The 25,794-nt window shown below is 36.8% G+C and overlaps 1 protein-coding gene across 3 annotated transcripts in view; it reads right to left on the bottom strand.

The window, feature by feature from the left end:
* Positions 1 to 1,955: 1,955 nt before the first annotated feature.
* Positions 1,956 to 25,794, bottom strand: part of IRS2 (insulin receptor substrate 2) — a 47,481-nt gene continuing 23,642 nt past the window's right edge. For all 3 annotated transcript variants that reach the window (XM_044071325.1, XM_044071326.1, XM_044071327.1), the window contains one exon: positions 1,956 to 4,529. In XM_044071325.1, coding sequence (XP_043927260.1) covers positions 4,525 to 4,529 — 5 coding nt within the window. In that variant the 3' untranslated portion in view covers positions 1,956 to 4,524. The remainder of the gene's footprint in view (positions 4,530 to 25,794) is intronic.

Here is a 25,794-nt window from a genome sequence, read left to right as displayed (position 1 = left end):
TAGCAACAAATTAACCTTTATAATCCCATGATCACTGCATATCAACAGTGGTAAAACATGACTTGAAGTTACAGTAATTTCTCAAGGAACACAAACAATGTCTAGTATGTTCTGTTCCCTAGTAGTTTTTTTATAATCTGAAGCAATTGTTGTTCCTGAATATATGGTGTGAATAATTTCCTTACTAATACTGTTAAATCAATATTATTCCAATCTGTATCTGGTAAATTTAAGTCCCCAGTTAATATTATTCTTCCCTCCTGTGTTTCATGCAAGAGATGTAGGAATCCCTCTAAGTCATCTGCACTTGACTTTGATGGTATGTACACTCCAACAATTGTTACATGTTCCAGGGTTGTCTTTACTGTCACAGTTACACAGTCTATAGTATTGGTGTTATCACTGAACATGTAATAATCACAGGTCTCATAAGTATTTTTAATCTCTATCATAACACCTCCACCTGATTTTTGTTAGAATGTCCATTACAATAAAAACATTTATACCCTGGCAAAACTGGTTTCCAGTCATTGTTCTTTAACCATGTTTCACAAACTATAATAACATCAATCATGTGGGAATGTAGCAAATTTTCCAATAAAAAACTTTATTGAGCTAACAGATGGAGAAGTATTCATACATAAAAATGTTAACATAAATCCTGTTATTTAAGCAACTTTGTAATTGCGCTAAGTTGAGAGGTATGGAAACCTCAACTGCTGCTCCTACCACTGCTTGATCACTCTCACTGTCTCACACAGAAACACATGTCCACATTCATGCAAGAAAGCATGCATACCACTCACACATGTAGACAGAAACATAAACACACATATATGCACAGTACTACTTGCTTATTTAAATTTTTACACTCGCTAAACAAGACAAGTGTTGCTTAGCAAGTGTAAAATAATGGCTCAGTCGCTCTCACTCACCTTCATGCATGCATGCAATCACACAGACAAACACACAGTTTTCTATTTTTTAAACAGCAAATGTGGCGGCCATTAGGTTACTTTTAGTCCCAGCTTAATATGCTGCCGTGAAGGAGCAGCTCTGCTGGAGAACACTCACTCTCCAATCAGGGTGCTGATGTACAGCTCATCCATTCTCTAAAAGAATTTAATCTACAAAATGAGGAAGAAGAATACCTGTACACTGTCATAATATCATGGAGAAAATGTACACTATGTACATTTGTTGGGCTTGGGATATGAAAGAGAATCAGATGTGATTCACATGACAGGAAGAAGATAAAGGAGGGAAACAGAAAACAAGAGAGAAAAAAAAAATAAAAAGAGAAATGTAGGAGAGGGGGAGACAAGGGGGAAGTGTACAGCTATCTCCTAGCCTAGATTCAGGAGATTTAGCCAGCCAGGAATTTGGGAACATGCTTTTTGATGAAGCACTTGTGTAGACAGGGATTCAGTGGCCTATCAAACAAGCCCCGTATAGTGTGCTGAGTGAGTTATGCAGACCTGAGACAGGAACTACAGGAGATGTTGGATCTGAGGGTAACCGAGGAGTCCAATAGTTTACTTATGTTTTAACATGTCTTATGACAAAATCTACCCAATAAAACATTTTGCTTTATTTTAAAACAAAGTAATAGCATATATTCCCAATTTCTAATCTGAAATAGTCTTAATGCCAGCATGGAGGAATGGTTGGGGTAATAGGCAGAGGGGGCAGCAAAACAGTCCAGATTGTGCTCTACAGTTGTTAAGGTCAGCCCCAAGACCAGTTCATATCGCAAACATAGATGCCTGAAGCACCTAGATATCACATAAATATGTCTGTAACACAGCATATGCCCTTTACCTAGAATACCCAAAAAGGTTACCACAGAGGATATGGGCAAATGAAACTGTCATATTAACACAGTCTGCAGCAGTAAAAAGAGCACAAAGCACACAAACAATGGTCACATAAGAAACTGAAACAAAAGCCATGAATTTACTTGTTCCAAAATACATTTATTTGAAAGTGTTTACTAGGAAGATGCACCCAATTCATTAAAAAAACATTCTGATGTTATTTTAAAAGGTTTGTCCAAATATATTAAGGATTTTGACTTCAAACATAAAACATATTTTGTTTTTCCAACAAAGATTAGAACTTAACTTGAGTGAATTAAAGTGACATTCATCTTTGATTTTCCAAAAGGAATCTGCAAACAAGAAACAGTGGTGCAAAATGCAACACATAAAAAGGTTGTTCCTTTTCATAAATAATTTAATTTATTGCATATGGCTATCAAGAGCGTATCCATAATTATTACAGACTAAATACAAAGCACTATCCTACTTCAGTTTTTTTCCCAGTGCCATTACATATAATACATACGCATACATACACAAACGTGTGCCTGTGCATGAGAATGTGCATATATGTCATGTACACTGGAAGTCAAAGCAAGATAAGTTATTTCTCTTGTCATATCACAATAGCAAGAAATATAATATTTAATATTTTAACATCAATAAACAATACATATATACATATAAAGATATATCCCCAAATAAAACACTGCTTAGCATCTGTTAAGATTGATATAGTGAAAATAGTTAAATGTACAAGTCAGGCAAAATGTATAAAAAGTAAATTTACACCATGATAATTTTTTTCTCTCTCTTTCTTTCTTTTCTGCAAACAAAACATTGTGAATTTATAAATTTTGGTTCTGTTCTGTAAACTAAGTTAATAAAGTAAATATTGCATATGCATTCTGTGAAACGTACATTATATTGACTGTATTACTTAACAAGTTTGTTTTAATCTTACAGTATTAGTAACCATTTTTTATGATGATAGGGACATACAGTCTATGCAAGAGGAATTTCTAAAGAAGCCAAGTTATTTCATCCTGAATGTAATGTAGCAATCTATTACAAAATATTTTCTATGTTTCAAATATCCAGTACCTTATTTCAAACTGTAAATAACATTTCCTAAAAATTTCTTTGTACAGTGTATACAAGATTAGGCAAAATACTGAACGGAATTTAACAAATATTATTTTGCCATTGCATTGTTGTGTTGAAACGAAGACTCAAAGAAATTACATTACAGAGTATAGTACATTCATGTTTGTCTTATAATACAATGCGCTATCCCAAAATAGATGTAATAAATGTAGCAGGAAGACTTTTGCTGCTGTAACATTAATCAGTAAGACATTGACTTGCTTCTAATTTTCCTTCTAAAAGATAAATATATTTACATGTACATTGTTTACAGTACACACTCTCCTTCTAGAATTAAATAGTTTAAGGAATTCAGTGTTCACAAACTTCACAGGCACCTTAATTCAGTGTACAGCCAACACAGCTAGGGTAATAGACAGCCTGATTTTCCAGCTGCTACAGTGAAGTCCTTGTACACTACACAAGCAGAAATTGTAACCATCATTTTTCTCAATAAATACTGTAGGCCTTGTCAAAATGGCAGACAGAAAGCAATACCAAAGAATGTTTAAAACATCTTAAACAACAAATGTTCGACCAAATCATTTTTCACTGATATGCAGGAACAGTAATAATCCCCTATGTCATCAGGTAGAACAAGCTGCTGTGTATTACATTTTTTAATCATTTAACTCCTGTATACGTACTTGTTATTCATATGTCTTAAGCAACATACAAAACTGAGGCACAGTGAGAGAGGATACATGTATTTTCTTCAGTAGTACTAGTCATTTAACATACTCTGTTAGTGGGTTTTCACTAAACATTTCACTGGCAAAAAGTGTAAACTGATGAACTTTGCAAAAAGATCTGCTAAAGTGTCATTTTTTTGATAAAACTGGATAGGGATAAGGTATGCAATCTGAACTGTAAACTTAAATGTTTCTTGTTTAATGTTTCTGCCTACAGACTGTTCAGATAATTGTTAATATATATCATATCCCATCACAGTCAAGCAGCATGTCGTATGTTTAATCTAAGCGGCATTTTAACCTTGAGGATCAGCTTTATAAGGATTAAGACTTGACATCCAGCAGTCAGCATTCAAATAAAGAATGCCCTGAACTTCTTAAAAACCTGGCTGTATCTCAAACTGAGGTAGGACTATCAGTCAATCAAAAAGGTTCCAGTAACAGCAGACTTTACTTTTATGGCAGGCATTACCAGAATGTCATGACCTGAAGATGACTGCAGTTCACCTGTAGGTCTGTAGTCCTAAAAGCAGATGAAGGCAATGGCCTTGGAGCCCGTGAAATAAAGGCAAACTAGGTTACAAAACAAAGTATAATTTACCATGTAAAAGAGTAGTTCAGTGATGAATGTTGGAGAGCAGCAGGACAGAAACTGTTTTAGAATTAACTGAAACAGCATGTGTTCCCATTCTTGCAGACCTGTTGTATGACACAGTGCGAAAACCATCTTTGATACTGATTTCCTCTTCAAGAAAAGTAAACATGGAGCAGCTTCTTATAAATTACATATTGAGCAGCCTGATAAACGTTGTTCAGTACTTTTTATTACAAGAGGATGTAACGTCCCAGTAATCAATTCAATTCCTTCATTCTGGAAAAACAAAACAAGAAGTGAATGTTAACAGTTTTCTCAACACTGAGGAAATATTTCAAAACTTCATGAGTATTTACTTGGATTTATATTTTACTGCAATACTTCAAAACTGGTGAACACAAAATATCAGTATTTAGTATATGTTTCAAGAGTCCTGCTGAAGATCTATACATCTGATGGCACTACCATATCTAACTTTGCACTTTACCATTTATAATGTGCAACACAAATAAGGCACAACTGACACAGAAATATATGTTGTCTACCTGTATGAGAAAAAAAGCTGTTTTATATTTTGCTTATATTCACTGAACATATAACTAAAGGTTACAGAGATCTTTATAGAGTGGAAGATGCAAAACTCATTCAACTCAAAGTGCACCTGCTGAGTGAATGTGAACAAAATTATCACACTCATGTGGCAAACACTTTTGCAAGTTTACATACTTCTTAAAACATCATCGATTTTGTTAGCCTCTTGGCACAATTGGTGGCATTGTCACCTCAAAGTAACAATGCCCGGTTCAGTTATCAGCTGGGAAGCCCTCTGTGCAGAGTCTGCATATTCACTCTGTGTTTGCACTGGTTTCCTCCTGCAGTCCAAAGACATGCAGTAGGGAGAGCAGTGGTGTGCATGGGGGATACGGATGAAATTGGAATCCTACTCCTGTCTTTCTTGCTGTCTTGTAAACTCCATGGACAGTAGTGGCTTTCTGCATGGTCACTCTGGAGTCCACTGCAACTCATGAAAAAGAGAAAGAGAGAGAGAGGGAGACACTATACTTACACATTACCCAGCAATATGTAAATTTGTGTTCAAAGCTTTGACTACAAGCTTGTAGAGAATATTAATAATACATTTGTGTAGCTCCTTCCCCATAAGCCACAGTACAACTTGTTTGCTAGTAATGGCTTGCTACTATTAGTATCCAATTGGAATGTCTATCTAAAATAAATTAAATAAATACATAAATGAATGAGTAAATGAATGAATGAACGAACAAACTGGCAATTGATTTTTTTTTTGCACTTTTCAGTTCCAACCAGAAACCCTCATTGTCCTACACTTTTGTCATCCATATTACTTCTGTTTGCATTCAGGATGCAATCAATATATGTCGGAAAATAGGAAAGCTATGCAGAACCAAGAAACTACAACAGAAATTAAAATAAAGACCACAGGTAGCATTTTTATAGGCACTCTCCCCAACTAAAGTTGAGGAGAAAAAAAAAAAAAAATCATCCAAAATAAAAATGTCTTTCAGCTCCAGGGAAATGGTTGCTATGTTTGTATGATTAAAATTTGATGAACTGAACTTAAATAGAATGCAGTTCCAATCACAAAATTATTGAATACATACTTATTGAACTGTAGAAATACAGTTAAAACAGACTTAATTTCTCCTTTTACAGTGCTTTTTACCTGAGGAAGCCAACTGCATACACCATAAACTTGGATTTATCACAATACCAGAGAAAAAAGGGAAAACTCACTTAATACCAGTATTCTATGAACCCGCTGGTGTCAGAACACTTCAATCAATGAAAACGTTAGTTGTAAAAATGCATTTCTCATTTTCATATTCAATTAATATGCATTCCTACCAAAATAAGTTGGTCCACTTCTACACTGCATGCACGAACACACACACACACACACACACACACACACACACACACACACACACACACACACATAACAGACACACTTACTTGCACATACAGACACACACACAAACACAAAGAAGGCAATCTTTTAAATCAGTTAAGAGATACAATATTAATTGTGGTTACGTAAATGATTACTGATAATCACATTCACTTGCAGCGACAAATCAGCACCTCTTCTACGATGCCAGTCCTGGCCCCTAAGTGTCTGTGCCTAGGGTAGCTAGCCCTTCATTCTGCCCTACCCTATGTATTTGTATTTAAATGATACACAGAGCAAATAGTACACATGGTTGCTTATTCATAGAATAACACACATAATGAATACTTTTACTCTGAAAGTTAAAATACTCAGGTTTCATCTATCTATGAACCACATGTACAGATTCAAGTGTCACTCTGCTCAAAACAAAAAATACATTTCAGATTTTATGATGGGGGTTGGGATGTCACCTCAATAGTGGCCGTCGCCTAAAGCCGATGCCACCAGTTGCCCTGAAACTTCATATGGACACATAACACTGGTCATAGTTTTTCAAGTTTTAAGAATTTATTTTATACCATTAGCTGGATGTTTTAGGAATTTAGTTTGTACCATAAGCTGGACAAATGGCAGTATATAATCCAGAACACTGTTTTTTCTCAATCATTTTTTAATGTGTGTTTATGACAGCCACCGACCTAACCATATGTGCACAGACATGCATATGCATGAGTGCTTACATCACCAACAACACACGGGCAGGAAATAAGCAAATATTACTGTATAACATGGTTGGTTGAGTCAGGAACCCACTGTGTGAGTGACATATGTGCTTAGGAGTGCTGTAACATCTGTTACACATACAATGTACTCCATGTTATTGTACTTAAGAACTGGTACAACAAATATTTTAGTCACTGTTATTAATCAGATTCCTTGACGTTTGAGCTGACTTCATAAACATACAGTACATAAGATTACAGTGTTGAATTGTGCAGTAGATACATTTTTCTTATCTCCAGCAATATATATTTTTCTGTATACCAACAGTGCAGTTCTACCTGGTAGTAGAGAAAGTAGTAAGTTGAACAATCAGCTGAGACTTTTCCACTGCCAAAAAACAGACAACTAATCTGTGTGCCTAAAAAAGGAGGATTAATGATTGCCAATGTAATATTTAATAATGATTTATTTATTCATTGCTTCAGTTTAATTTTAGGGCTTTTTTGGTGTTGGAGAAGCTATTCTGAATCTGCCCATAACATATTTGTGATGCGACCAGTGTTTTGTAGGGAACAACCCCTATTCCTCCTCCCCTTAACCTTGCAATAAGTTGGCGCCTAAACCTTAAATGCAAGGAAACAATTACATAGAATGCAAACTAAAACTCTAAATAAAAAAATACCATTCAGATGCTAGTCCCCTCTTGTTACTGCACTGCAGAGGTGTTTCTTTCACCTTTTAAGAACAGATTCTACTACCCTTATAGAAACAATTCACAAAAGGACTTTACTGAAGAAAATAAGCAAACAAATAAATATGTTCATTACTGAGTAATATATCTTTTTTGTATACCAACAAAACAGAAATATATACATTTGCACTGGTCTTCTATGCAAACTAATGGGTTGAGCACATCCATTATACATTTATAGGGAAGTACCAGGCTAGCTGCCCTTGCAGGCAATTTTATTAAGCTTAACCAATGTCACCAAGGTGAGAATCGAACCCTGTACTTTGTATGTATAAGGTGAAGATCTTAACCATACAGCGACGACTGCCTCCAGACCAGAAGTTCACATGCCTACCTCCGTGCACATTTCCAACATACACCAAGTCTTTATCAGCAGCTGTGCTTTTGACTTTTGCCATTTTATATCTAAGCTGAATTGTCTGCAGAGTATAAGAAGTTATAACGACTTCCACTATGACTCCGCGGTTACGACTTGTTGAGGAACCAGCTCACCAAGATTAAGTGCTGGGGTACACCAAGATTAAGTGCCGGGGTGCTCAGACTGATGAAAATACTGACTGCAAGCATTGCCTTACTGTCAGACCTAGAGCTTACACAGATTCCCTTCCAAAGTTGCAATAAAATAAAATAATAAGATATGAGAAATCTCTGAAAACAAATCTTGTATGGAAAATGGCAAACAATTAGCTCAGTTTCAGCAAGCTAAAGTCGACCAGCAGGAACCTCTTCCAATTTGCTTTTAAAGAGGTGTAGGGAAGCCATCACAGCATTCTCGTCTGCATACAAGTAGACACAGCAGCAGAATGACTAATTGTCTACACATTTTGTCCTAGCAGAGATATGTTGAGTGCAATACAGGACCAAGTAGTTGTGGGAAGTATTCAATATTGCGGGGTAATAGACGGGTGATGGCATATTCCAAGAAAATGTCAGTGCTATAGTGCAAGGTGTAGTGATAGGAGAAATGCACCCTGTGCTACCCACCCGCCCAACACAATTAGTAGTGAGAAGTATAATTGGTTCTCATCAGCATCATTTATTAGTTATGTCTAGTGCTGAATGAGGACACTTTTTAGGAACATTAAAAGCTATGTAAGCCATTAAAGTTGTTTTTCTATTTCTTACAAATGATAAGATGTCCCCAACCACCCTATGCATAACCGTTTCTACTTCCAGTCTGTTAAGAATGTGAAATATGACTATAGCACATATTATTCCTTTCTTTGAACTCTGTAGAAAGTCACACCAGTGTAATTACAGGTGGGTGCATACTTCATTCTTTCCTTGTTAGGCAAGTACACTGAGCAGGAAATGCACGTATACAGACACACACTGTGACACTAAAGTAGCCTTAGGCATTTCTAGCACTATCCACTTGCATTACAAAAATATTCTGTATGAATTGGTAAATCAAAACATTGTCATAAGTAAAAACAATAAAAATAATAATAATAATAATAAAGTATTACTAAATAAGTATACATTTTCCATTTTAACCCTTTGTGTATTCTATTGTTGTTGCATGAAATAAAGTCATCAACATGGAGGATGCATAAAGTTTTAACTTTTTAACAAGGCACACTTAAAAGAAATAACTAAGAAGCATCTGTACAAAATAGGTAGTCAGGTATCAAAGCAGAAGCCCACTTTTTCAGAGTGTGATAACCTGGTTCATTTTCATGCTGCAAGACAATTCACTGCAACCTGCTTTACTATTCAGAGCTGGCAAGGAAGAGAAAAGGAGATACAGGACTATCAACACTACAAAAAGATGCAGCTAGGCAAGGACAGAAAGCTTTGAGCATGCAGACAGGAAGGAAGCCCAGCTCCTATGCATAGCAACATTAGCAGTATATTTGGTAAAGGTGCAATTTACATGAAGAAAACCGTAACACTTCTTTCCAAGGACATTTTCACTTAAGGAGCACACCATGATCATACATATTCACATTTGGACCTTAAGAAAACTCTGCACTGTATCACAAGCATGGAAGAAAAAACAGAAACGGTGAGTACATGGAGAAAAGCAAGAATATAGCCTAACCCACCACACCACCCCCCCAACACAGAGGAGGGGAGGAGGGGAGGACTGGATTGACTGCAGCAATGTGGATCCTCTTATGGTAGGTACAAAAGGTAACTGTACTGTGTCTTCATTTCACATTTCTGCATTCCTTGGCTTAGGGTAGAATCCCTAGGTAGAGAGGCAAAGCAGCTGTAAGGATGCAGGAGCTGTCAACATGCCTTACAAAATAGCTGTGGCAAAAAAAGCAGCCTAGATTTAGAGTAGAGGAAGGTGGTAGAGAGGAAGGAGTATGTACTGAACTCAAAGTATGTAGCTGCCTCCAAGTAGCTGCTCCAAAATAGTGGCAGTAGCCACCCTGGAGAAAGGCTAGAGCCAGCTGGAATCTCCTCCTAGAATGAGCTGAAATCTCCTTGCCAATGCTGGAATAATGAAAATGAAAACAAAAATCCAAACCCTTAAAAAAATAGAAGACGAGACAAAAAACCCAAAGTATAGGAACCTGAATATATTAGCACTTCTTATTTAATCCCTTTCTAATTGAAAGAGGAAATACCAGAACACACCATGTATTTTACATATATGTGCGTGTGTGCACACTGCATGTTTCATTACAGGCAGTACAACTATAGCATCAGCACATAACAATGACATCATTCCTCCCATATTATAACAATAAATGTACTCTCTAAAATCGTAGGTGATTACTACACTAACTCCTGCATGGGGCCTTTTAAGCATAATCATGATTCCCAAAAGTGTCCAACAAGTTATGTTACCCTAGGGCTACTTTAAGGGGAAGATATGTAGGCTTGGGCATGGGTGGCCAAGCATTTACAGCTTATCTCTGTCTAACAGAAAGTGCTAGACCAGCGGTCAATTTCAGATTCCCAATCCAATGGTTCAATTTATGACTGAATTGGGTTAGCTAAGAACTCTACTTCAAGTGGATGGGAAGCCTGTTCCACAGACGGGGTAGTCTCCGAGACCCCAACATGTCTGATTTATCCCCTCTAACGTGTCCTCTTTATGATGCATACACTAGTTCATAAGGCACATTTATGACAACTGCAGCTTAGTAAGGTTGCTCTACTACTTTATTTAATTTTAAATAATAAAACTGTTCTATTATTTTCATTAATTCACACTTGGATTAAAGTGCTAAGGTTGCTGAATAATTTTCATGAAAACAAATGTAGGCGCTTATTTATTACAGACTCAAGTTACATGTTCTACATACTTTCTTGTTTATGAGTCAAACAACAAAGCACAGAATGTTCTTTCTGTTTTCATGGAAGGAAAACAATTCCACTTGTGATATGAAGCAGGAATAATTGCAATACAAACACACACACACACACACACACACACACACACACACACACACACACACACACATAAAATAGACAGGACCACACAATTTTAGAGTGTCATTCTCTAAGACCAGAAATTTAATAGGAAGACTAACGTAAGTTGGTTCTTCATAAGGTGCTATTATGACAACTGCAGTCTGAATAATTTATAAAATGGGCAAAATGCCTTATCCCTCTATGCCACTGGTGCAGACTAGATGCTGGAACAATTTGTATGTGTCTTTTCCCTTATGGACTACATAACATTGATCATAAATGCTGTTGCAAATATTATGGTGCAGCATTACGTGACATACCAGGGATTAATGGGTAAGACCCAAATGCATTCACTGTAGCTGTGACAGAATGGTTTGTGGTAATAAAAATGCACAGGTATGGGGAAGAAGATGGAGCCATCAACTAGGTTACACAAATGGATGTGGACGATGCTCTTTTACTTCAGGCAATTTCTTGTATACACTTCAGGGATGAATGAACATTCATGTGACAGCAATAAGGATATATATTTTATCTGTTGATTTTTAAGGCTACAAAGCCACTGTTTACTCTATTTAGTATGAGACCATGACAAAATGCAAATGATGTATATCCCTTTGCCTGTGCAGTGACAGAATTTGCATGGTCTAGTCATGCATGGAAGATTATCTTTTACTTAACTGCCAGAACTTTGTATATGTTTGCTTGCTTTCTGCGAAGTCCATGTATCTCATAAGGCTTCTCAGAAACTGTGGACTCTACAATAAAAACAACTAAGTTTAATAGTCCAATGCTTCTTAGGATTTACTGGAACTGAGAAAAAAATACAATGCTGTGCTAGCAAGTAGAAACAGGAACTGATCCTGAGTGTCTCTGAAAGTCTAAAACATTGCCAAATTCAACAGCAAAACAACCACACACACACACACTGTACAAGAGTATGCTTATACAACGTAACAGGTACTCTTTTTTCCTCTCTGGGAAAGCTCCATGCATCTTGAGCAATGGAATAAGGCAGAACTCTCAAATGTCCAGATTTTTACAGAATGTCCACATTTTTGCCTAATATTTTTATGTGCCTCATAAAATTTGTGGATTTCTGGAAAATCACTGAGGATTGAAGTCACTAAATAATGACATACATTTGAGTTTCAGACTACACATACTTTACAAAATGTATGCGAAGACAAATCCTGTTCAATCTATCAACTTTCTAAGTTTATAACAGCAGTATTTAAAATCTGTCCATGTTTTGAGGCCTTTGTCCATAAATTATTTCAGGCTTTGTCCAGATTTATTGAGAGGTATGGAACAAGGGAATATCCAAAAGTCATAGGAAAAGAAACAGTGAATTCAGATTATAGCCTTTTCTGGGGAAAAAAAAACAACCATACAATCATATCAATGGATAGGTTCATAGGTAGGTACTAGGCTATTGGCCCTGGGGCCTATACAAGCCTAGTCAAAAAGGTACCCTCTTTCGCCACCCAAAAAAAATTATTTTCCTGTGCCCCTGTCAAGCAGAACCACAGAAGTGATCCCCGGGGTGAATTTCCTATTACCCATCCAATCATCAAGATTTTTCTTGAAGAGTGCTAATGAGGAGCTCTGTTTGACATAGATAGGTTGTCTGTTCCTATGGGAAGTCTCTGGGATAGGAATCTATCCCTCCAGCATGTTCTGTTTATTGTGTTGACAAGGTTTAGGTCCCTAGAGCGTGTAGCTCGGAGGGATTGGGATTTCTTTAAGTGGAGCATGTCCCAACAGCTCTGGGTTTGACATAGCTTTGTATGTTAGACAGAGATCGCCTCTGAGTAGGCGATATGCGACGGAGTAAAGCTGGAGTTTTTTTGAGTCTGTCTGCATAAAATCTGTTTGAGGCCAGTAATCCTCTTTGTGAGGTATTTTTGCAGCCTTTCCAGTTGTTGTAGATGTCTTGTGAGGTACATACCAAAAGGGGCATACTCTTTTTTTCCTCTCTGGGAAAGCTTCATGCATCTTGAGCAATGGAATAAGGCATAACTCTAAAATGTCCAGATTTTTACAGAATGTCCACATTTTTGCCTAATATCAACATAAAATGACACAACAATGAAGTAATACTGATAAAGTAAGAAGGAAGACTGCAAAATGGCAAATCTAATAAAACCAAAAAAACACACATTTTAAATTATATGAAATACACTAGTTGTAGTCTTTGCTGTATAGTGGAAAAGGCCTACAGAGCATGGAAACCCTGAAGGATTTATCAAGAGCACACTTTAATACCTTTACTACATTATGTACAGTAGGAAAATAACTACCAACAACAGAATCCCCTACAGTGCAGGCAAACCTGCACCCAACACACACAAACTGCCGCATCCCTACGCACTGATCCTGGCAATCTCGCACCAATGGGAGCTCTTATGGAACCGATTTCTCTCAGTGCCAAGCTATGGTAATGACACTCAGTCTACTGTTATAGCTACCGAGTGAAAACACTATGATTTCATCTTAAGCAGGGCAGTGGACCGCACTACAACAGTGACAGATACCTCAGTCTGGTATATTATTCCTGACTAAGTGGTTATGGGTAGTACTCTACTTATGTACATGTCTCTGCTGTGCTTTGTAGTGCTGTGAATTCCAGGTACATTTATTTAGTCTTGATGTTTAACAACTTTAGAATAATTTTAAATGCCACATACATTTTTGTGAGACCCATTCCAAAAGATCTGCTCTCAGTGTACATGACCTGCTCTACTGCAACACTTAAACTAAGAGCAGGTATTTTGGAATCTGCTTGCTGGTGTAAGCCTGTTTATAGATAGGCCTTACACCGAAGCAAGTCACTTACATGGAGAACCATCATTTACTACATCTTAAATGAAAAGAATATGTGGAACTTTGCACATGCTGTGACGACAGTTGAATTGGGAAAGCAAGCATAACAGATTATTCTTTAATAGGTATTAACTGCCACAACTGCTTATAGGTCAGTCAGTTTATTGAGCTGAATACTTACCAATGAGTTTGAAGCTTCTACAGTATCACGGCTCATAATGCTGCAGCTGATCTATAGTCCGCTATGCCTCATCAACTCTCAGCCTGCCAAACCTGAACTAATCTGTTTTATGAGATCAAGAACCACCCTCCTAAGCCAGAAAACTTACATGGCCTAAAATAAACCTTGTGCACACTTCATTAGGGGACTTTACCCATACTCTCTACTTATAAATACTAACTCTACTGGTGAAAAACAAAAAACCTTGCAAGGGAGAACTAAGTACCTCTAAAAACTGCACTCGTGCACTGTAAATGACATTATAGAAAACATGGTAATGGAAAAATAAAACTGGGGAAATGATTTAAGATGCTGGTGATAGCAATCAGCCATTTAGGTAACAATCACTTATTGACAACTATATATACTAATAAAATTACATTTTACCTCTCATATATATATATATACATATATATATGTGTGTGTGTGTGTAGATATATATTTACATATAGACAGAGTTGTACCTAGGTTAGGCCGAGGAGGAGACTGGCCCGGGTGCTAGACTTTACAGAACATGAATGGCATGTGTCAATCATGTGACAATGCCCTATCTGCCATTGTTTAATAAAGCCAAAAGGAGATTATGGCTTCATAAATGAAAGTCAGTGCTGCTTTGTTTTGGTCTTCAGCCCCCACTAAAGAATAGAGAGGCACCAGTTTGGGAAACTGCACAAATCATCAGAAAATGGTAGTGATGATACAGAATAAAGGGAATAAATTACCTTCTTGTTAGGTTACTACAGGAAGCCATGCCTTCCATGCGTATCATGTCAAGTACAGCTCCGTCATAAATAGCCCACATACCATAACACTCTGTAATCACAAAATTTAATAGTTACAACAAAATGTGGTTTTGAGGATAAAAAACAGTTTTTTGATATCAAGTGTTACAATGTGTGCCTTAATTTACTTTCTTGTTCTTTGCTACTGCAATGTGCCACTATCAGCTGCTACAGGGCAGCATTGAATCATATACATCAAACCAAATTTGTATTGCTTAAATTTAAGTCACAGGCTGCGTGACACACACATTAAAGACTGTGTGACAAATACATAACAGGAATCCCAAATGATTAGCTAGTATCCAAGTCAGAAGTGTAATAACTAAAAGCCAGATATGTAAATGTACCTACTTCCATTGAAGCCATTACTGTTGGGGTTCGCCTTGAGGGATGTTAGGTAGATGTGAAGGTCTGATCTGCATCCACTCTTAAACAGTTAAGTGAATCTCAGCTGATATAAGTCATAGCAGTGAAGGGACATGGTGTCAAAGTATGACGTTGGCAGCAATAGGTTCATAACACAACCTGGATTTTTCAGTTGTGGTGAGGGAAATGGCGCTCTTGCAGCTGTGTTTCATTATTGAAGATAAGAAATCTACAGCTATCCCTACAGATAGTGAATCAATTCTGATGACATCAAAGGGACAGCAAAGAGAGGTTTAGATTTGCATGCTACAGCTGTCACTGCAGGTACTGCTTCTCAGTAACTGTATTGGAAATAGACGGAAAGATGGATGATGACACAATAAAGACCCTGCTTAACTCCTAGCCCAAAACGTCTCACTGCCTCATACTTCTTACAGTGGCCGCAGCAAGGGACAGGTGCAATGCTGCTTTAACTTAAATGCCGGTGTCTATAAAAGTATTATGTATAACAGACCTACTGGACTCACCATCAGAGGATATTTAGACTCACAGAAGGATAATAAGGAAATTAAAGGCTATAGACTGAAATAAAAAAAAAAACTGTCTCTTCATTATGAAACCATGCTGATGACTAGAAGGAGATACCTGCTGTTCAGTGAATGGAGGAGATGCAGCAGAAATGTGAAGAAGTAATCTTAAAAAACACAGAGCATAAAGAGTTTACAGTGGTTATAATTACTCACTATTTGAAATAAAGGCACAAAAGGAAACTGGTGAAGGGTAAGAAAAACAGAGAAGTACACAGGAAAGGGGAGTCAGTTTCAGAAACACTGGGAGTCAGTTTCAGAAACAATTTGTACATTGCACTGGCAAGGTCATGTGCAGAGCACTGAGCCATGCCATGGGGAAAGGGATGTGTGGTAAAAAAACTGCAATGGAATTGCTAAACTGGTGAGAGGGCTGTAGGGGCTGGGTTATCAAACTAAAGACTAAGTCAGCATGGTGACTAAGTCAGCATGGTTCATATAAACATACTGGAAAACTGAAAAGAATGGGCAGATGTAGTACTGAGATACTGATTTGTTTGGGAGTAAATGTGCAAATTAAAATTACAGACATGGTGACAGCTGAATGAAAGCAAAAACAATTAATACTGACTTTAGTAATTTTTTTTTCACAGAAAAGGTGATAACAGACTACAGGAGGCTTCAAGAATTCTTATAACACATGGAAAAGAGAAGGTACAGAGGTGTGGGTGGGAGAACTGGGCCTAAATATAAGCTATGCATTGTCATAGCACAGAACATCTGCCTAATTCTGTCAGCTTCGTCATAAATTCATATGCAAACCATGTTGATGTGGGACCTTGGTAAGAGAAGTGCCACACAACTGTACGGGGTGGTCTCTCTGCAGCAGCTAAAGAAATGCAGTAAGGAAAAGAAGCCAGGTATAACAACTTCACCAATGCATATAATATCTGATAATTTAACTGTCTCTCCAATAATAATAATAATATATTTTTGTTTTTAAATTTTGTGAGACTCTATACAATGCAGTGTTTACATGGAGCATAAGGAGTGATATGTTAATTGCACAAATGTAATACATAACATGCAACAAAAGAGAAGTAAAGTATGAAATAATCATAAAATGCAATCATAAAAATAAAAGAAAACTAAAACAAGTAGAGTTAATACAGTGCAGGCAAAGTAGTAGCTATCAAAACAGGATATATATATTTCTAGTATACGTTTATGTTTAAATACCATGTTAGGGAGAGACATCTGTGTCAAATATCCCCATAATGGTTTAATGATGATAATGTGCAGTCAGTCTTCAGGAACTTTCCATAGTTTGCTGTAGCTTAAATGTAGAGATGTCTCACACACATTAGGAATGCTAAGTGGAATGCATTTCTTAATAAAAGCTTTGAAAACTTTGTTTAACAATACAGTCATATAAATCTACTCAATGCCTTGATAATATCACAAAGGGACTTGTGTGTGGATGCACCTACTGGATGGAGGCTGATAGTATTGACAGAAAGAGATGAGACAAAGCTGCTTAAAATCCTGGGACAAGGCAAGATCTGACAAAGCTGTCCCATCTCTCCAATGGATGGGGACACATTTGTTTCTTCCACTGCATATCAATGAGGGAGTGGAATTCAGGATCATCATCTCTTCCCTCCACATTTCCTGAATGTCATAGAGCAAATCACTGTCACAGCTCCAGGGCTTGCAGAAAATGACTTTTGATATTCTGCCTCCTTCCTGGTCCATTAAGTACCAGATAGCTTTGTCAGGCCACTGAGGCACCTGGGAGTATGTGCTGGGGTACTGGGGAGGTATACAGTAATTTGGACCAGTGACTGTCATCAAAAGTCAATCAATAAAAAAAAATTAACAGGAATGAAATTATATTGTTCTATAAACTAAAGAAACTTGCAATAAACCCAGTGCTTATTTGTATGCAAAACTCTTCAAGAAAAATATGAAGCAGTTTGCATATATCCTTCCATGTGGAACCAACATATTTACTGTACTTTTTTAATATTATTTTATGTATTTATGTTTTTAACTTCAGCTCTCAGTGGCTGAAACATTGTTTCCTTCTACCCCCTCCCCCATTTTTGTTTAATTTTCAAAGCAGATGGTTTGCATTCATTAACCTATTGTCAACAGAGCTGCTAGGACAGATTACTAGCATGCCTTGCTTGTAATGGCAGGTGCATGGCCCTGGGGTTGCCATCTGCCAGAAAGGAAGTATTTTGTTTTGAAGATGCCGAATACTAAAGTACAAGCAAAGGGACTTTGACAAAAGGTTCAAAATGTATGGCTCTGGGTTGCTTGACAAAGCTCTAGTACATAAAACTTAAAACAGAAATATTCACGTAAGTATAGAAAACACTGCTTCCTGTGAAGTATCATACTGTAGAACTTAATAGGCTACTAAATTTGTAATTTTGTCCTAAAAACAAAGCAAGTGATCATTCAAAGACTTTGTAAATACAGTCTATGAAAAAAAGTGTGGCAACATTGTTCAAATAACATTACGGCAAACCAATGAGTGAGAGAAAAAAAAGAATTTGAACTTACTTAAATACAAATTGTAAAAAATGTGAAAACATAAACAGGAAATGTATTCTTTAGCATTTTTATTCAAATACCACACATTCAAAATAAATTACTTAACATGTCTTGCGTGTTAAATACAGCACTGGACATAGTTTTACTATCCAACACTTGTTAAACATCAGAATTAGGTAATAGTTGTTTCAAATAATAGCAACCATGCACTCCTTATGAACTTCTTCTTCTTTCAGCTTTTCCCGGTTAGGAGTTGCCACAGCGGATCACCTGTCTGCTCATGATTAGCAGTGGAGTTTTTACAGTGTTGAGTTGCCAGCCCATATACTTTAATTCATATAAGTTGTACTGCTTGCTAACATTAAACAAGCTATCTGTGCTAATGTTGCACAAAAATCACACACAAAAAAGTACAGCAGAACCCTGAAATTCCAAACCTCCAAAGTACTTACAGGACAAAATAAGTTGTAAGAAATGCTGTTGTTGAATACAAATAAAATGTGCACCAAATCACATTTGTCATCATACGTTACTGCAGCCTACTGCTAGTTGTAATTTTCAGCTAAGGCAAACAGAAGAATGTCTACTGTAAAACCCAAAACATGAATGAGGACATTTAGTCAACCAGGCTCATCTTAGCACTTCAAAAACATCAGCTAATCGGTGCATTATCATGGAATGTCATGCAGCCAGTCATTCTAGTGGAGTTACCAGCATCCTTAAAGACATTCGTAATAATGAATTATTCAGCAAACATGACAGCATTTTACAGAAAACATCCAAGCTGCATTGCTTATTTACATCAAGGTATTTCTAGGAAGTTGACAATGAATAATCACGGAAAATGTATTTCCGTTATACACGTAACAAGGGAATACAGACAAAATGAGGAATTGCAGTAAGAAGTAATTCTGTGACATGATGTAAAGCAAATATTAGATTGCTGAATGGTCCAAAGCACAGCTGGTACACATGAACTTTGGAATTCCAGTCTTGCACAAATAGCTTGATGTTAATGACCATAATGGCACATAAAACCACTCACTACTGATATTAAATAGTGTGAACCCAAATTACAGTCACATGTCCTTGAGCATTTCCTTTCTGTTAAATCACATTCATTAAGTTTGAGCAGCAAACTAGATCCAAATTATAACTCTCATTTTTAGAAAATAACTGATACCATGTCCACTAGTCAGTACTTACAGGATCAATTATTAGGTTACTAGCAGCCATTCAGAATTAAAAGTATTACATCACTGCAATGCAGACTGGAGGTCCGAACACCGCAAAGCATTCTTTCAATAATGTCCATATGAACATGGTGCTGTCCAGAACTAATTTTTGAGAGTGTTGTCAAAATTAAAAAAAAATTGTCATCATTCATGGACTCTTGGAAGAATTCCTGCTCATAAACTTTTTTTTTTGGGGGGGGACAAATGCGTCAGGACTTAAGCTCACTGTAGTACTTTTTTACGCCACTGATTATTACAGTGGGGGTATTAAGGAGTAGCACTGCTTACTTTGCAATCCCAACTTCCACATTATTTTCTATACACTCGGCATTTTAGCTTTTAGTATAAAATAACTAGTTTACCATACGTATACACACAGTACAATACTATCAGTGCAACACCTTCCATACTAGATCTTAAAAATGGAAAACAGCTGACAGTATTAAATGTGCAAACACAGATTAAGAGATCTTCTGGAAAAATTAAAAACTTTGCCAGAGATCAAACAGGTGAAAGTGCATAAGTTGCATCACACAAGCTCTTACAACAAAACTTTTACGTGGAAGTGTCATACATGTGCCATTGTGGTGTTACAACCTTAACTCAGAGTGTCAATTGAAGGAACGAATACTGATACTTAAATGATACCAGATTTTCAAAAATGATAAATAGTGTTTAAGGCAAATCATGACATTCCCCTTTATAAAGTCATTTTAATGCATTCAGGATTGCCATTTGCATAGCTAACATTAATAGATGATTTGTACTTGGTAAAAAAACAGCAGAAAATAGGTACTTTTGTCACTGTTGCATGTAGTGCAAATTTTACTATGGTCACTACTTGCACTGGAACACAATTCATATAATCACCAGGTCATTAACATGATTTATGCTCATGAATCATGTTAACGGACATGGCTTCATACTAATATCTGGTTTATGTATGCTTATGAAAGCAGTGTTCTGTATCCTGAAATACATTGTGTAAGGCTCTAGAGCAGTTCAAGGATGGACCTAGAATCTATTGAGTCAGCATGTCATTAATATGATGTTCATGAATCATGCTAACAACATGACTGGGTAATAAAATTTGGTTTATGTATGTTTATGAATGTAGTGTTCTCTATCCTGCAATATGTTGTGTATGGCATTACAGCAGTACAAGGAAGGACCCAGGATCTACTGAGTCAGCATATCACTAACATGATTTAGGTTCATGAATCATGTTATTGACCTGGCTGCATACTAACATCTGGTTTATGTATGTTTATGAATGCATTGTTCCATATCATGTTTTGTAAGGGGCTATAGCAGTACAAGGTGGAACCCACGATCTACTAAGTCAGCATGTCACTAATATGTTTATGTTCATGAATCTTGTTAATTATAATGACACGGCTGCATACTAATGTCGAGTTTATGTAGGTTTATGAACGCAGTGTTCCGTATCCTGCAATATGTTGTGTAATGCTCTACACCCATAAAAGGATAGACCTAGGATATGCTGATTCAGCATGTTAATAACATGATTTATGCTCATGAATCATGTTAACAACATGGCTGCGTACTAACATCTGGTTTATATATGTTTAAGAATACAGTGTTCTGCATCCTGGAATTTGTTGTGTAAAGCAATACAGCAGTACAAGGAGGGACCCAGGATCTACTGAGTCAGCATGTCATTAACATGACTTATGTCCATGAATTGTTTTAATGACATGGCTTCATACTAACATCTGGTTATGTATGTTTATTAATGCAGTGTTCTGTATCTTGCAATATGTTGTGCAAGGCTCTACAGCAGTACAAGGAGGGACCCAGGATCTTTTGAGTCAACATGTCATTAGCATGACTTAATTTTATAAATCATGCTAATGACATTGCTGCTTACTAAACATAGTGCAAACATTTACTTTACATATGTTTATGAATACAATGCTCTGTATCTTGCAATGTGCCAGATTTGCTACTGGCACAGCCTACCGGACACACCACTGTCACAATCTAATCGCCTAGGATGGCTTGAACTGCCAAACCTACTGCAGTTCAGCCAGCTAATAGTGGCACATAAAGTCCTTTACCAACCAGAAAATACACCTGCACTAAAACATATTATCAGCCCCTACACCAGCACCCTGCCACTGCGATCATCCACTAGACTCCTAGTTCAAACATACAAATCCAACTATTCAACTGGGAATTCTCTGTTTGCCAACTCTGTTGGAAAAATATGGAACAGACTCCCAGCTGACTTGACCCTAGAACCCTCACTAACTCAATTCAAAAACAAACTCAAGAAATACTTCAAAACTCATTGGTTATGTCCTTGCACTAACCCTGACTAGTGACCTCTCTATTTCATAGGTGCCTTACCTTCAACTACTTCTAACTTTTTTCTACCACTCCATTTCAGGAAGGGTCAATTGTATAACTGCTGCTCAGCGTGTCTTAAACCTGAATGTAATGTTATGTATGTTCAACTTTGAAAATAATGTTATGTTTTGTAAAGTGTTTTATAAGAAGTACTATATATTCTAAATGCTGGTATTGCCCATGATTGTAATCTGCTTGAAACTAGCATTTACTAAATGTTCAGTGTGTATTACCCGGGCCTCCGCTGAAAATGGACATGTATCCAGTCTGACTATCCCGGTCAACAAATGTAAAGTAAATAAATAAATGTGTTAGGCAAGAATCTAGAAGAGTACAGGTTCCCAGAACACCATGCCATTTGGCATGCGGTCCATGTGTCTGGGAGCAAAGTATCCACAGTATTAGCATCGAGAATAATGTCATTACATGGCTGGGAAGTATAGAGTTTAAGGTTGTGAAAGACATACTTGGTGTTTGCAGATGTGATTATGATCATTGGAATACACTGGAGAGATTCACTACTGAGCCGTTCACTCTAAGGACAGCAACATGATGTTTGAGTTAGAGGTGCTAATTTTCTAAACAATGTTTTTCTTTCTGCAGGTGAGAGGGGAAGGGAGGAGAACAATTATGGAGTTTAACTATGCTGTGATCTTATTCAGGAACTACAACAGATGCAGCTAGGACACTGACCAGCTGAAGGTTACAGCTGCAACTGTGTTGTAGGTGTTATGGCATGTGCTGATAAAATAAAATCCAAGTCTGAGGATAAGACACTAATTAATGTCACGCTTTTTCCAAAGGCCACAAGGTTTTAGTAGTAATCAAATAAATTTGATTTTGGATACTTGTGGGAGAAATGAAGTTCCCTCACAGGATTGCTGGGTTCATTCCCCATGACAAAATATGAACTTCAGTTATCTGACAGAATCACAAAATGGGACTACTGCTGTGCAGGGTGTGGGGCAGTCAATGGATGTTGGTCGGGTAACTAGACACTCAATGTAGATGCCTAACATGTGAGAAGTACCACATGAAGCCTAGTGGCAGGAGGTCCCTGGATAGACACATGAGATAGATTATATCTCTCATTTGGCCTGGGAATGTCTAGTAACGCATACAGTAAGGTAGCGACTTTACTACATATAAGGAACAATGGTTTCCTTAATTAGCTTGCTATAGCCATGACCCAAACTACCACAAATGGTTTAGAAAATAGATGCCAGGGTGAGTGAAGCTATATTAACAGTTCAAAAGTCATAGTCACAGAAAAATGAAGAAAACAAATTACAATATTAAAAGCAGATTTGTTCTTTTGTGGGCTTTCTTTAAGCCAAAATTGAACAATAAATTTGCTCTAGTCTGAAGCTTTCCAGGTTGATACCTCTTCTGAAAAAAATCTGACAAAAGACTGCATCTTTACCATGAAAACATAGATTCACCAATTAGTGTTTGAAAAAATGTGTTATTTTCATGTACATAGTATGCAACGCAAGAGTAGTAACAGCTATCCCAGACTTGACTGGAGTTACTTAGAGAGACCCCAAAAGCCTGACAACCACACAAACTGACAAATGCATTCTCTGATGGATAAAGAAAGTCATGCCAAATAATCCAAGGCTCTTTCATGAACCACAGAGACATATACAACCCAAAAATATAGACTGTCTTCTTAGTTGGAACCTGTACTATGGTGTTCCACTTTTGGAAAGCAGGGCTGCGGATGCCACACAGTACAACAGACAAGGCTGTGATTATGATTACACTGTAGTATTTCATATATGTCAACTTAAAATGAAAAAATACATCAGCACAATAAAAACACACTCAGTACTGGAGTGCTATGTGTGTGTGTCTGAATGCAGCATGCATGTATTACTTACACATCACACATATATGAAAATCTAGAATTATAGCAAGTGTTGCTATTTCATAAACCATTACAAATTGTAGAGCTTGTTTTGCAGCAGTGAGCACCCCCATGTAACAACCCCTTTAAGCAAATGTGCAGCAGAATAACCTTGAGGTTTCCGAAACACTAACCTTTAAACCATGAGTGTTAAAAACATGGGAGTAGTTATCTTCAAGCAGCAACCTTTAGGCAATAAGTCTGCTTGAAGAATGAAACTGAATACCTCAGAACTAGTAAACAACTGACTCACTTGTTTTGCAAGTAAAGGTTTTTGATCCTTGAACAAGAAACAGTTGAGATATAAAATTAACAGCCTCTAGAATTAGTCACATGGACTGCTGAAGCTTGCATTCAGTTATGGGAAAAGTATGTTTACAGCTCAATATTTTTAAGTCTCTGCTTGTTAAAGCATGCATGCAAAATGAACAGACAGCAGAACATCACCTGAGCAAGTACACCATGTAATGTTAAACTGCGCTGTTATTCTTTTGGTATTCTGTATGCTTTTTCCATTGGGAAAACCATGCACCCAAACAGACACAACCCAAAACTTTGCTACTTTATAATAAACATTACTGAAATATTTTCAACAGACAAAACATGATGTCTCCACTAAGGTCATACTTGTTGATGAGAACCCTACTAACTAATGCTTTAATCATCAAATAAAATACAGAAAGAAATAGAATTCCAACTTAAGAACTACTTAAAACTTGACAATTCATTTGTGGCAGAGAGACGACCACAAAGTGAGGGAAAAAGCACCACAGCACAAAGTAAGAATTAATTAAAGCTTGGGTTTAAGTGTTGTTGAAGGGTTATGATTCTTTATTAAGACAAATTCTAGATTCTCCCTTCTGGTGAAAGGCTGTATCAACACATGACTTGTTTTAGTGCAGATTATGTCACTCCAGCTGATAACTAGTACCTGTAAACAAAGTCGATAATTACTCTTTCAGGATGTTTTGCTTGGCCAGCCTGCAACAACTAACCTGAATATCACATAGTGACTTCTGAAAATGGGATAAAAATTCATGTTACAGTAGTCTTTCTGTTCTGCTGACAGCAGCAACATTTAAAGCAGGAATGCTGCAGCACCAAGAAAATATTGTTCTGGAACACAAATGTGATATAAAGGAACTTGAACGGGAGAGAGTGTATAAATATTTGGGAACTGATTAAGAATTGACAATAAAACATGAACAAATGCAAATAAAACTCAGTAAGGAATACTTTAGAAGAATAAAATTAGTACTGAAAAACAGCCCTGAAAACAAGAGGTAGAAACAGACAAATGCAGGTTCTGTAAAACAGAAATGGAAGCAAGTCACCCATCTTGTTGACAATAGTGATACATTAATAGCAGATGGCCTATATACAGAAAGGCATAATAATGTGGCAAGACTGTTGCACTGGGGATTGTGCAAACATTACAACATTGAAGTAACTGAGAAGCATTGGACAGATGAGCCACAAAGCATTATAGAGAATGAGGAAGTTTATTATTACATGGGATCACCCACTATAAACAGTTAAGGAAAAAAGATACAAGAAAATCAGATCTAGCAGTCCATGAAAAGAAGATAAAAGTAACATTGATCATTTAAATTGGTATATCCACTGATTGCAGTCTCTTACAGAGACACACAGTCAGAAAATACTAGCATTTGCAGGCAGAAATGACAGGAATGTGGAAGAAGGGCATCCAGACAGTTTCAACAGTAGCAGGAACAATGGCTCTTATAAAAAAGAACTTACAGCCATATTTAGATATGCTACTGTAACATGTAACTCCATATGAATAACAGGAGGAGTCAATTCTGGACACATTGTGGGTGGTATGAAGTACATGTTTGGCTAACATCAAAGACTGAAACAATACTAATTTCATAAATTTTATTCATATACTGGAATGAGGTCCATTTCAGTCATGGTACTAGAAACCTAAAAGACATGAATAAA

Source organism: Protopterus annectens, chromosome 5.part0, assembly GCF_019279795.1.
Source record: "Protopterus annectens isolate FY-2018-M chromosome 5.part0, PAN1.0, whole genome shotgun sequence".
In the NCBI taxonomy this organism is placed as follows: domain Eukaryota; kingdom Metazoa; phylum Chordata; order Ceratodontiformes; family Protopteridae; genus Protopterus; species Protopterus annectens.
This window is presented reverse-complemented; position numbering and strand designations above follow the sequence as displayed.